At 40.9% G+C, this 12190-nt stretch overlaps 1 protein-coding gene across 1 annotated transcript; it reads left to right on the top strand.

Moving 5' to 3' along the window:
• Window positions 1-1173: 1173 nt before the first annotated feature.
• On the top strand, window positions 1174-11482 carry ube2g1a (ubiquitin-conjugating enzyme E2G 1a (UBC7 homolog, yeast)). Its single transcript, XM_035435128.1, has 6 exons — window positions 1174-1383; window positions 8112-8214; window positions 8507-8604; window positions 8721-8899; window positions 9383-9508; window positions 10035-11482. The coding sequence occupies exons 1-5, from the start codon at window positions 1338-1340 to the stop codon at window positions 9467-9469; spliced, it is 513 nt and encodes a 170-aa protein (XP_035291019.1). The 5' UTR covers window positions 1174-1337; the 3' UTR covers window positions 9470-9508; window positions 10035-11482.
• The last annotated feature ends 708 nt before the right edge of the window (window positions 11483-12190 follow it).

Consider the following 12190-nt stretch of genomic DNA (forward strand, 5'->3'; position numbering starts at 1 on the left):
CAAGTATGACGAAACCCCTAGAGAGAAGTACTGGTCCAAGTGCAGGGAACAACCGCATAGTTCAACTTGGACCCTGAAGGTTAAACTGATTAACACTAAACAACGAGAACGGCAACAACGCAGTCTATGGAAAAAATACAAGTAGTAGTTAAGACAGTTAATGCACCTAAGTCACCTACGAAACAGCTGCCTAGTTACAACCCTAAGCTTACAGTCATTTACAGGGGGGTAGGGAGGGATGGGGAGAGGTGCAGCCTGAAGAGGTGAGTCTTCAGTCGTCGTTGGAAATGGGTCAGTGTCTCAGCTGTTCTGACCTCCACAGGGAGGTCATTCCACCATCGTGGGGCCAGAACAGACAGGAGACGTGTTCTGGAAGTGCAGGTGCGAAGATGGGGAGGTGCTAGGCGTCCTGAGGTAGCAGAACGGAGGGATCTGGCTGGCATGTAGGGTTTGAATATCTTGTGGAGGTATGCTGGAGCTGATCCCTTGACTGCCTGGTATGCTAGGACCAATGTTTTAAATTTGATGCGAGCTATAACAGGCAGCCAGTGGAGGGTAGTGAGCAGGGGAGTGACGTGGGAGTGTCTGGGGAGGTTGAAGACCAGACGAGCCGCAGCATTCTGAATGAGTTGCAGGGGTCTGGTGGCAGATGCCGGTAGTCCAGCCAGAAGAGAGTTGCAGTAGTCCAGGCGGGATAGAACCATTGCTTGGACCAGGAGCTGGGTTGAGTAGGTGGTGAGAAAGGGGCGGATTCTGCGGATGTTATATAGGAAAAATCTTTATGGTAATCATAACATTAATTTGATCTTGCGACAATGTTCTAGTTTTCCAAGTGTTAACCTACGATACCTAATGAGCGCGGTTATTTATTGTTTTTATGGTTTCTAGACTAGAAGCCCCTTCATTCCCACAGGCACTATACTACAGCCTAGCCGCAGACCCCTTCCTCTGCTGTCACCAAATGTGCAAAATTGGATTTTGTTTTGTTTACATTTTTTCTTCGATTTTCTTCGCGGATTCTGATCAGCTTCACTGATCCTTATACGTTGTGAATTGCTCGTCATTTCCATTGAGACATATTTCAAGCGATTGCCGTTTATCATTAATAAAGAAATGTGTGGCTCTTAACGTCGTTCATCCTCAGAGCAAGCACAGGCTGGCCGACGAATATTTGTGCGCATGCGCAACATGGGCCAGAATGCTGAGCGAAACTCTGGATGGAAGAGACGAGCGGTGGCTGTTGCTAGCTATTTATTGAACGCAGTTATTTCTGTTGATAACATAAATCAGTCTGTTTAACGCCAAGTTTGTTGTTTTAAATTCCAGCGTACAAAGCCATGACAGAGCCGCAGTCAGCGTTGTTACTCAGGAGACAGCTGGCAGGTAAATCCAGACTGGTTGCTAGCTCGCTAGCGTTAGCCATTAAACGCTGGGGATGAAAATGCAATAGACTTGCTAGCGCGGTTTTCTGAGCTAGCTTGTTAGCTAACAGTTATATCATCCATTTATGTGGCCCACTTTCGACATGCTTCTTTGATTATTTTAAGTGCTGTAGATGTTGGAGTTAAACACTACGACTATAACGTAACGTGTAGCCAGGCAGCTAACGCGGCAGTCGAGTGAAAATGAAAGGAGAATTTGCTGCCGAGTTAACGTTAGCTATTCCGTTACTTTTAAACTTCCAGTTGTGTTCCACAGGGTGTTTTGACAGGCAATTGGGCCTGTTCTGTTGTAGAATGTTAGCATGCTGTGGAAAAACTCGCTAGCGTTAGTAATGCAAGCCATTGGCTGGTATATTTGGCCAGGCAGTTAACATTAGCAACCCGGCTTCTTATGACACACGGGCTTGGTTTTCTAGCTTTTATCAGTGAGTAATGCTGACTCGCTAGCTACATAGCCTTTCAGTAGCTTCTTAACAGCAAACTGCTAGCTGGCGTTTCATGACGTTATAGCTAACTAACATTTTACGTTTTTGGCAGACAGATTTCCCCTTTGGAATTGAACGTGATCATGTTGACATGTACCCTACAGCGGATAACGTTAGTTCGCCGATACGTTTTATCCCTTTGTTTAAACTGTAGCTAACTAACGTTAGCTTTGTGTGTGTCGGTGTTCATGGCTAACTTAGCAAGCTATCACTGAAAAACGTGTCAGAATTCAGACCGGATATATTAGTTAGGGTTAAGATTCATGCCCACGTTCATAGTGTTTTGAGAAATGCTATATGGTTTAATAAATAATACATTTAATTCCCTTGTAAGATCGATTTCCATAGCCTCGCTTCTTTGTCCTCCGTACATTGGATGCATCCGCTGAGAGACAGTCTAGCTTCTAGTTTAGCTAGGTCGACTGAAAACTGCTCGGCCCGGCGTCACGGCGCATGCGTATATGGATTGGCACTCCATGTGCTGTGTATGTAGCAATAGTTATTCGTAAGGACGTGTAATAATATTTACGAAAGATGTAGGCATAAGGAAGTGTCCACCAGCAAGACAATCCTGCGGAAAAGCCGGCGATCCTGTGCGCAATACTGTTACTACACTAATTGCGTACCACTCACCCTTGGTTTAGTAGTTAATTACAGACGCATCCCTTATTTTCTAATTGCTGGTGTAGATAATTCCTTGATACATGAAAATGCATTGGAGTCAAATGAAGACATTTATCTGAATCCGATCACAGAAAAGCCACCAAGTAAAACGGTTGTCTTGTATAGATAGGCGCAGCTGTTTCTGTAAATCAAATCGGGCTGTATGTCAGAGTAGTGTATCAGTTCTTGAGTGACAGTACTGCAAGTCATGTTTCTTCCTGATTGACTCTGGCAGAGTCCATACAGCATTGCTGTAATTCTTGAGACCCTTTTGGAATCATGATTAAAATGGTAAAAAAAAAAGCTTTTGTTTTTCTTCAGGAGCTTTTTGACATTTGATAATTACTGTTTTTGTCTGTAGAGCTGCAGATTGTTTCATCCAGGGTTGCTTGCAGTGCAGCAGAGAGAACGGGAGAAATGATGGTAACTAAGGGTAGCAGTGAGTCAGTCCCTCTTTGATTGAAGGGCCACTGCTGTGGAAGGCACCAGACATACCTCCTTACCTTTGGCCATTGAAATGGACTGCTTGCTTTGAGCTTGTAAGATTCATCAGCTTGAAGTAGGGCTGGGCGATGTACTGCAATCATAATTATCGAATGCAATAACGGCCGTCGCCACCATGTGGTGTATTGGCTTTCTTGTCATCTTTTTCCCCTTTAATTACATCTGATGCAGTAGTAAACAACCACGCTTCAGAGACCGAGTGAAATGCTCCCGGTAAAAACATCACCACTGTTGGGTGCATCTTCATGTTAAAAAAATGTATCATGTTTTCCTCTACTACCTCGTATCCCCTCGATCTTTGTATCCTCCTTCATTGTAGGAGACGAGCAAAGAATGGGTAAGGATACATCAGTGTATTCTACCGCTAAAGTCTTTGCACAATTTTAGGTTTCATCATCGTACTCAGAGAGATTGAAGACCATCCCACAGAATTTGACGCCATCCAGGCTATAGAAAGCGGAGATGGTGGAGAACTTGAATCTCCCCAATTATGCAAGATATTGAGATAAATCTGTGTGGTTCAGTAGGTCGTTTTCACACGTAGCATTCTCACCGAGGGCAAATTTACCTACAAAGGAAAACAAAAAAAATCTTTGGCTCATAGGCTATCCTACAGACAAATTTGGCTATTAAAGATGGGAAATCAGGTTTTGCTTGTAGGATGCATGAATGTTGCTTAAATTAACATGACTCTGAACATAAATAAGCACAGCAACTACCATTATATCAGTAGGCTATGTGAATGGTATGAATTAATGAATTTATTCACCCGTTTCCAAATTTATTACCAAGAAAATTGATTTCAGATTTTTCGGTTACATTTGGGAGTAATGACTCATAATATGAAGCCACAAATTAATGTCACCAATCAACAGAAATGTTTCAGAATCAGCCTATGAGAGATGCAATGAACTTGCAATTGAATGTAGGCGGTCACAGTATAGCTAGGCTATATTATATGAGGCAAATGAGTCCTCTGGAGATTCAGACATCGGACAAACTGGGATTCTGGAATTACAGTAAATTTTTATGTTTGTATACTGTGAGATGTTTCCTTTGATCTAATGCTGCTGATTACATATTAGTGTCTTCGACTTGTGCACCACAGTGTCATATTCATGTTTGTACAGGGTACTGTAGGCTACATGGAATTACTTGTACTTGAATGCTAGCCTTTTCTGGGTGGCAAGGGTGATGTTTGCAGGAAGTTGGCTTATAGTAGACACTACACAAAGGCTGCATGTCAGCTTTTGTCCAGGTTACGCTAAAACAGAAGCAAATGACCAGGCAGTTGTGAATTCATGAAGGCGTTAATAGAAGAAAACGTAGTTGTGTGGCATATCTATAGAAACACACAAGCTGTTTTGCAGCTTCAAATGGGCTGACCACGTGCCAGATCTGTGATTGGCTATGGGACTGTTTGTGGGCTCTGCAGAAAATAGCGATGATAGGGCTATTTCACCAATATTCAACATCAACTTTGATGACGGAGAAGCAGAACAGCTGTCCCAATTTTCTCCATGTCCCCTAGGACTCTTTTCCTCTGTTCGTCTTTTCCCCTCCTTTCCTCAGCATACTTACGGGTAGAAGACGAGTGGTAGTGGGGGAGTGGAGGAAAGGAGGTGAGGAGTGAAAAGTAATGGGGCACACCTGTTACCTGTTGGGTGACAATAAGCAGCATTTGATAATTGTCATTGTGGTATATCGGCCAGCCCTCGCTTGAACCTTGATGCTTAATGCAGGGGGGCTAATTTTTCGGCTAAGGAGTCACACAGGTAGCCATGGTGTATAGGGTGTTGCTTTAGTGACTTCTTTTAAACTGGGAGGCCAGCTGAGGGTGAATGGGGAGGAAAATCATCTTTGTTTATTATGCTTCAGTTGACCATATAAAGTTAAAGCTGAATAACTGATTTACAGCAAGCTTCTAAATCATCCCCAGATGTAGTGTAGAGCTATCGATATGACGATATGCTTTATAATCATTTCTGTAAATTCCTAGCCTTGTCACAGCATGGGCCTGTTTCACAATTTATTTCCAGCATGTATCTGTTAAGTGCTGTAAAAGAACCCTGGCTGATCCAGGCAATCAGTGTCTGTTTATGATACATGTATGGGAAATGGGCCACGATTCTGGCTTTAAAATGGCTGACACATGTTTTTATTCAGTATGGAGTTCACCTCTTGAAGGTTACTGAGTGCGTACACAGTGTACACAGAGACACAAGTGTGCGTTGGGGTGTCAGTGAATGTTTTGAGCCCAAATGGTGGTGCAATCCAATGTTGCAGCATGTCCGGTGTCCCCAGAGATCATGTGTTGAATATCATTTTCCATGCTTGGGGCCATCTGTTATGAGAATCAAGTCTGTTTTGAGAAGGAGATGGGGTAACTAAATACAAAGTATACATAAAAGTAGTATTTTTATTATTAAATATTGAGTTTATCAGTGTTTCTAGTAATTCAGCATTTTAGCATCCTAAAGCTGTATATTATATTTTATTTGTCCTCTTGTGTCATTGGTACGATCCTGCAATACCAATTTCCCATCTGGGACAAATAAAGTTAAACCTTGAAAGATATTAGAATCTCATGGACTGGACTAAAACCTGAAGTAGCCTTTTGTATCCATATGTAGCCTGCTTCATTAATTGTTAAAATGAAATACTGATTTTCACTGAGTGCATGAGCACACTCCAAAGTTGTTTTAAATAAAATGTAGGTTTTCTAGCACTAGCATTAAGCTTGTGAGGAGCTTTAAGTACCGGCTTGCCATTTGGCATAAATCAGGTTTCTAATGTAAATTTCAGTTGCCTCCTAACACAGACACAGAAAATTCTGTTGGTAGATTAAATGGCATATTAGCTGTCATGAATTCATATCCTATTCACTGTATAGTTTCCTTGTTGACTAAGTTTACATACGGTGCTATACAGAATTTAATTAAGCATTTGAGGGGGTTGTGTGATTTCTTAAAAGCACCTGCAATTAAATGGATAAAAGCTAACTCTGTATGCTAGTAATGTTCTTGGAATGCTAGCCTTTTCTGGGTGGCAAGGGTGATGTTTGCAGGAAGTTGACTTACGGTAGACACTATACAAAGGCTGCATGTCAGCTTTTGTCCAGGTTACGCTAAAACAGAAGCAAATGACCAGGCAGTTGTGAATTCACGAAGGCGTTAAACGAAAACGTAGTTGTGTGGCATATCTATAGAAACACATGGAGCTGAGCAACTGGAGTCTCAAATGGGTACTGCAGGCGGGAGACTGAGGAGTGGAGAGAAGCATGTAAGCACTCCTGCATTGCAGTTTGTATACTCACCAAATTCAGATGAAGTATACTACTCAAAGGAAATGAAATGACAAAAACTATTAAAATGGCTGTATTTGTTCAAATATGCATGGACCCTGTTTTGGCTTCCTCTGGCAGTAGCATTACCCGAACGCTTACTAACTGCAATACTGAGTGCTTATTTAGGCTTGCTTTCTGCACTGATAGCATTTCATGGAGGTGTGTGGATTGGCCTTTCCTCCTCTAATGTGGCCGTGTGAAGATTCAGTATTTCGCCATTTTATTAGCAGTTTGTTCCCACATTTTTGATCCCTGATTTGGTATTTCCGACTGTGCCTCAATTTGTGCCTCGAACTGCAGGCTTACACGGTCCCAAAAGCCAGCACGTTTATTCCACACTCCCATCCATGCATAATACAGGAGAGCTAATGCTTATTTTTAAGAGATTGGTCTTTAACTGCCAATTGTTGGCCCATTTGCATTGCCCTGGTGTACTGTTGGGAGGAACTAATGCAGCAGCAACACAGTAACCCAGGCTGACCTTCACCACCTCTGGCCTGGCAAAACTCATTTTGTGTAACCATCTGTTCATAGTCTGCTAATGACGAAGAGCCTACAATGTCTTTGCTTAGTAGCGTTCATTCTCTAATATCTTCTGATCGTATCCTCAGCCATGCCATGTTTTTGAAAAGCAGGGTAATTGCCCAATGCGATAGTCTGTTCGGTCATGACCGGGTGTGTTGACATAATGTGTGTTTGTGTGTGTGTGTGGGGTGGGGGGGTGATCTTCATTCCCAATATCAGGTTCAAAAATTCTTTGTCCACTTCCCAAGTTAATCTGAAATAAAAATTATTTATGTGGAGAATTATGGCAGACACTGACAAAAAGTGTAGTACATAGTGTGGTTTTGTTAAAGTAGGATGCATTGCATGTGATCTTTGATAAACAACTTCCTGTGGATGAACTCTTCCCTTCCTGCTAACCCTGCTGGTAAACTCCCTGAGCCACTCCCACCCAAATGCGACTGCTCAGATTATCACATTGCACCCAGCCTTTTGCCCTTGCGTTGAGCCAGCCTTCCCTCTTCGTGCTACTGTATTTGTGTCACTGCGCTATGTATAGCCAGCGCTACCTTTGAGAGCGGCTGTGTTGAGTCATTCCCTGCTAACCTGTTTTTTCCTGAAACTGCTTGATTGAGGGACTGTAGTCATTAAACAAAAATACTCGATCCACGGTTATACATGAATTGGATCATTTCAAGTGCCAAACAGTAGTGTTCTTTCAAGAACACTGGATATTCTTCTCCATTCTGATAACCTTTCTTGATTGTGGTTATACTATTAAGGTTGCCTTGTGCGATACATACTTTTATAATTTCATTCATTTGGGAATAAAGTAGAGGAGCAGGAAGAATACTACCTTTGTACTAGGTTATCGCTTTACAGAAGTACTCAGTTTCATATATCGGTTCATATTTTAAACACACATAAAACTAATGTTAATGAAAGTGTCAGATTATTATTGTACTACTGTAACGTATTTGTTCCCAAATATCTGATGTGCTGTCAGTTTTGTTGTCCAGGGCATGACATTTAAGTTCTATTAGTGCAGAATGAGGGGTTAAGGATCTCATGGTGTTTTGGGGTATGCATAACCCTCATTGCCTTTTAGAGACGCTGCTTTCTTGTAGCCAGTACAGCCTACTGAGTCATGTCTTCCTTTTCTTTCAGAACTGAATAAAAATCCAGTAGAAGGTTTCTCAGCAGGATTGATAGATGATAATGACCTTTACAGATGGGAGGTGCTAATAATCGGTCCCCCAGACACACTGTAGTAAGTATTGTATTATATTTTATCATGAAAATCAACTTGTTTGCTAATTGCAATATTATAACCTCTATGATCCATTCAGGAAGTAAAATTATAGCCATAATAAAAAACAACCACAACCAGGGTTAGCTATATCATGCTGTAACCTCGTCTGTTCTCTTATTGTTTGGTATTTGGATGTGGAATTATGATTTTATTCATCCGGTGTGGTAAATTTCTTTTTTTTTTTTTAATGAATAAATATTCAGCCAACTTAAATCATACACGTTGACACTCTTAATTTCTCTGTTTGCAGTGAAGGTGGTGTGTTTAAAGCGCATCTCACGTTTCCCAGAGACTACCCACTCAGGCCGCCCAAAATGAAGTTTATCACCGATATATGGCACCCTAATGGCAAGTGCCCGCCCATTCTGCTGTTGCATTTGTGCTCTTTGGCGTACTGCACGCACTTCTTCTGTGATTTCATCGGTAATCCGCGTGATCTTATTTTCCCGTGGTCTCCTTTCCAGTTGATAAGAGCGGTGATGTATGCATTTCAATTCTGCACGAGCCGGGAGAGGATAAATACGGCTACGAGAAGCCCGAGGAACGCTGGCTCCCCATCCACACAGTGGAGACCATTATGATTAGCGTCATTTCTATGCTGGCAGATCCCAACGGAGACTCTCCTGCCAACGTGGATGCGGCGGTAAGTCCTCTCTTACGCCATGGGCTGATGGTCATTTCTATACCATTTAGATGGTATGCACTGAAATGCTGTAAATTTGTTGAAGTGGTATAATATTACAGCCTTCACAAATATCATGTACTTCTACCTTTACATGAAAGTAGCAGATGTGATGTTTTGCCATATGGACTTGCAGACCTTGTTGAACATTATAATAAATGGAGTAACTGCTATAGAGGAAGTCACTGGGGATAAATTAATCAATTAACAAATCGTAGAACCTTTTCTAAAACCACTGATGGAATTCATTTCTCAAACGCAAGTTCTGCTTTCAAATTGAATTGGCCATTTTAAAATGTAATTCATCAAATGGTTGATTAATTAAAGCAAAGTATTAGGCTATCAGTTGTGTTTGGGAGTACCTGCATTCAAAAAATGTATTTAGGGGCATTTGCCAGATTTTCTGCTTCGTTTACTATGAAATATCCATGTTGTGTGTTACAGAAAGAGTGGAGGGAAGACCGGCATGGGGAGTTCAAAAGGAAAGTCGCCCGTTGCGTAAGAAAAAGCCAAGAGACTGCCTTTGAGTGACACCTATCCAGCAGCGTGTAGCTACACCTTTTTTTCAGGGTATGAAACTGAATTTTCTCCTACAAGCTGCAAGTTATTATGAAACTTTCTACAAGACTGTATGCAGTGCTGCATTTTCAGTGTATAAAGACGTTTTACCTCTTTGTGGGGTACGGAACATTGTGAACTTCATCGCAGCCTAAAATAATCCCTATAAAAGCATTACCTTGTCTAGCACTGTAGTCCTGACCCAAATAAACAAATCCTACCATGAACTCTTCAGCTGTCCGCAGTGGATTTGTGGCCTGTCCCTCCATATGACAAACATGCTAACACTGCTTTCACTTTACTATGAGTCAAATACATAAATCCAGAAATTAGTCAACAAGCAATAACGATGCATCCTGGTATGGTGTGGGAGGGAAATGTCACATTATGTAAATGAGGGTGGATGCAAAATTAATCATGTCAATACTTCATTGTGGAATAAAGATTGGTACTATAGCTTCTTACACTTATGGCTGGGGAGAGATATTGCATTTGAGTTGTACCCAGCAATGGCTGATGCTCTGTTTGTCGTTCACAGGTCTCCAATTGAGAAACATGGCACTGTTTTCCTGCACTCTACTCTCCTATTGCCGGACTTGTCCTTTTTGATTGTTGGCAGACACGGGCTGGCAGAATAGGCTGCAATAGAACACCACAGCCCTGACTGACGTTGATGGAAAAATGCCTAGCAAGTGCCAACCTAAAGATGATTACGCAATTTTCGGAATCCACGAACTGCTTCAACTTTCAGGAAGAATTGTAAAGACCTGTACATAGCACAAACATAAACCTGATAATATATAAACTGTTCATATCCATCCAGCAACACACATAGTACCAAATAAATAGCGCTTCTGTAGTTAGAATATGAATCCTGTAAATTCTTGAAGATTTTCTCCCCAACCCTCCCACCCCAAACACATCCTCCTTTTTTTCTTGTGAGCATTTGCTGAACAGGTTGCTTTGACAGAAAGAGTCGTTAAAAGGTGAAAACAGGTTTTGTGATGATTTCAGCGGTTGAAATGAACTTTTGATTCTAAATTAACCGTAGCTGTCTGAATGGCTGTTTCTGGGCTTGCGTACGTTTTCATGAGTAAAAAGGGTGTATTCCCCGGCGGCAGTAAAACTCTTATAGCATGCTTGTCATGTTGGGTCCCATCTTATTTTCAGTCCTTCAGGTAAATACTATAAATCTCAAGTTGAACATTTTAATTCATATTTCTCCTTTGGTTTTTAACACAAGATGCTCACACTGAAAGGAAAGCGCGTTCCTGTGCTGCATGGTGGGATACACCTGGTGTTTTGTTTGGTTTCAAGTTCACCTGCACAAATGGTGATTTCCCCCAGAGGAGCTGCATGCGCAAGGATTCCCCGATTTATAGTCTTCATTTGTTTTTCAAAAGTGCCTCCTATTAAATTGCTTGGTAATTACACCCTGCATCAAACAATAAATGTATGGGTGAGAAGACAGTGAAATTGCTACATACCCTTAAGCGTGTGTGTGTATTCTTTTTTCAGACCCTTTGTACCTTGATAATTATAATATTAATAACATGGTGTAGCAATAACCTTTTTGTGTACGGTGCACTCTTTGCACTTGCTCATTTTGAACATTCAATTGAAATTTTGGACATTTGGAGCCCATCTATCCTAATATACACATTTTGAAGCAAATGATTTTGGTGCGCTTGTTTTTGTGGTTCCCTGGGAAGGGTTTATTAAGCATGCTTTAACTGTAGATTTTCATGTGGACAGTTTCTGGGTTTGGTTTCAAAAAAATGCTGGTGTGAGTGTGTATGTGAATTTTTTTTTTGTTTTTATTTCCCCCTCCTGTATTTCCTTTATTTTTATTTTGGCTCTGGTGGACTACTGCAGTTTTCTTGCCTAATGTACAAAGACAAAATACTGATGTATATTTTTCATGTAATGGAAATTGTCACCTTCTGTAGTGAGTTCTTCCAAAATATAAATTTTTTTCAATAATTGCTCGGTGCATTTTCTTACATCAACTTTATGGTACATGTGGGAAAAGACTCACAATCAAAAAAAAATTGTTTTTACTGTTTTAAGGTTTGGATTTGACACATCAGCAAATGGTCCAGCCACTTTGCATTGTTCCTCCTATACTTGTATACATACATTTAATTTAATGTTTAACTTTACTTAATTTAAGCATAGCAGAAACAATTTTATTTAATGGTCTATTGTGTCATAAGCCTACTTTTCCTTAAAAGAATAGTGCATATCGCTTCTGTTTTATTAACTGCTATTTGAACCCACATAGAATGGAAAATCCTTGTGCAACTGTGTTCTCCTGTATGGACTGTGGGTGTTTTGCCCTTGATTATAAGAAGACTGCTATTATGTGACTTGTAGTTGCATGTTAGTGTTGCAGAGTACAGAGACTTGAGTAAGCAGATGAATTTCTAGGAGTGATGTCATCCCCTTGAGCTTCAACAAGAGTGCAATTAATTTACTTGGCTGGAGTTACTATTTCCACACAAGTTAAGTAGAGCTTCATACTTCCAAGCTAACATTTTCAGTCAGTTTACAATCATCAGACTACATTTGATAACTTGATTTTATTGAGTTGACAAGATGGAAAAACACAGGACAATATTACATTAAGGATGGTGGAATTACTGAGTATCACGTATATGTTTGAGATATTTGAAGTAAATGATTTGTAGCTAC

This window comes from Anguilla anguilla, chromosome 9 (genome assembly GCF_013347855.1).
Source record: "Anguilla anguilla isolate fAngAng1 chromosome 9, fAngAng1.pri, whole genome shotgun sequence".
NCBI classification, from domain to species: domain Eukaryota; kingdom Metazoa; phylum Chordata; class Actinopteri; order Anguilliformes; family Anguillidae; genus Anguilla; species Anguilla anguilla.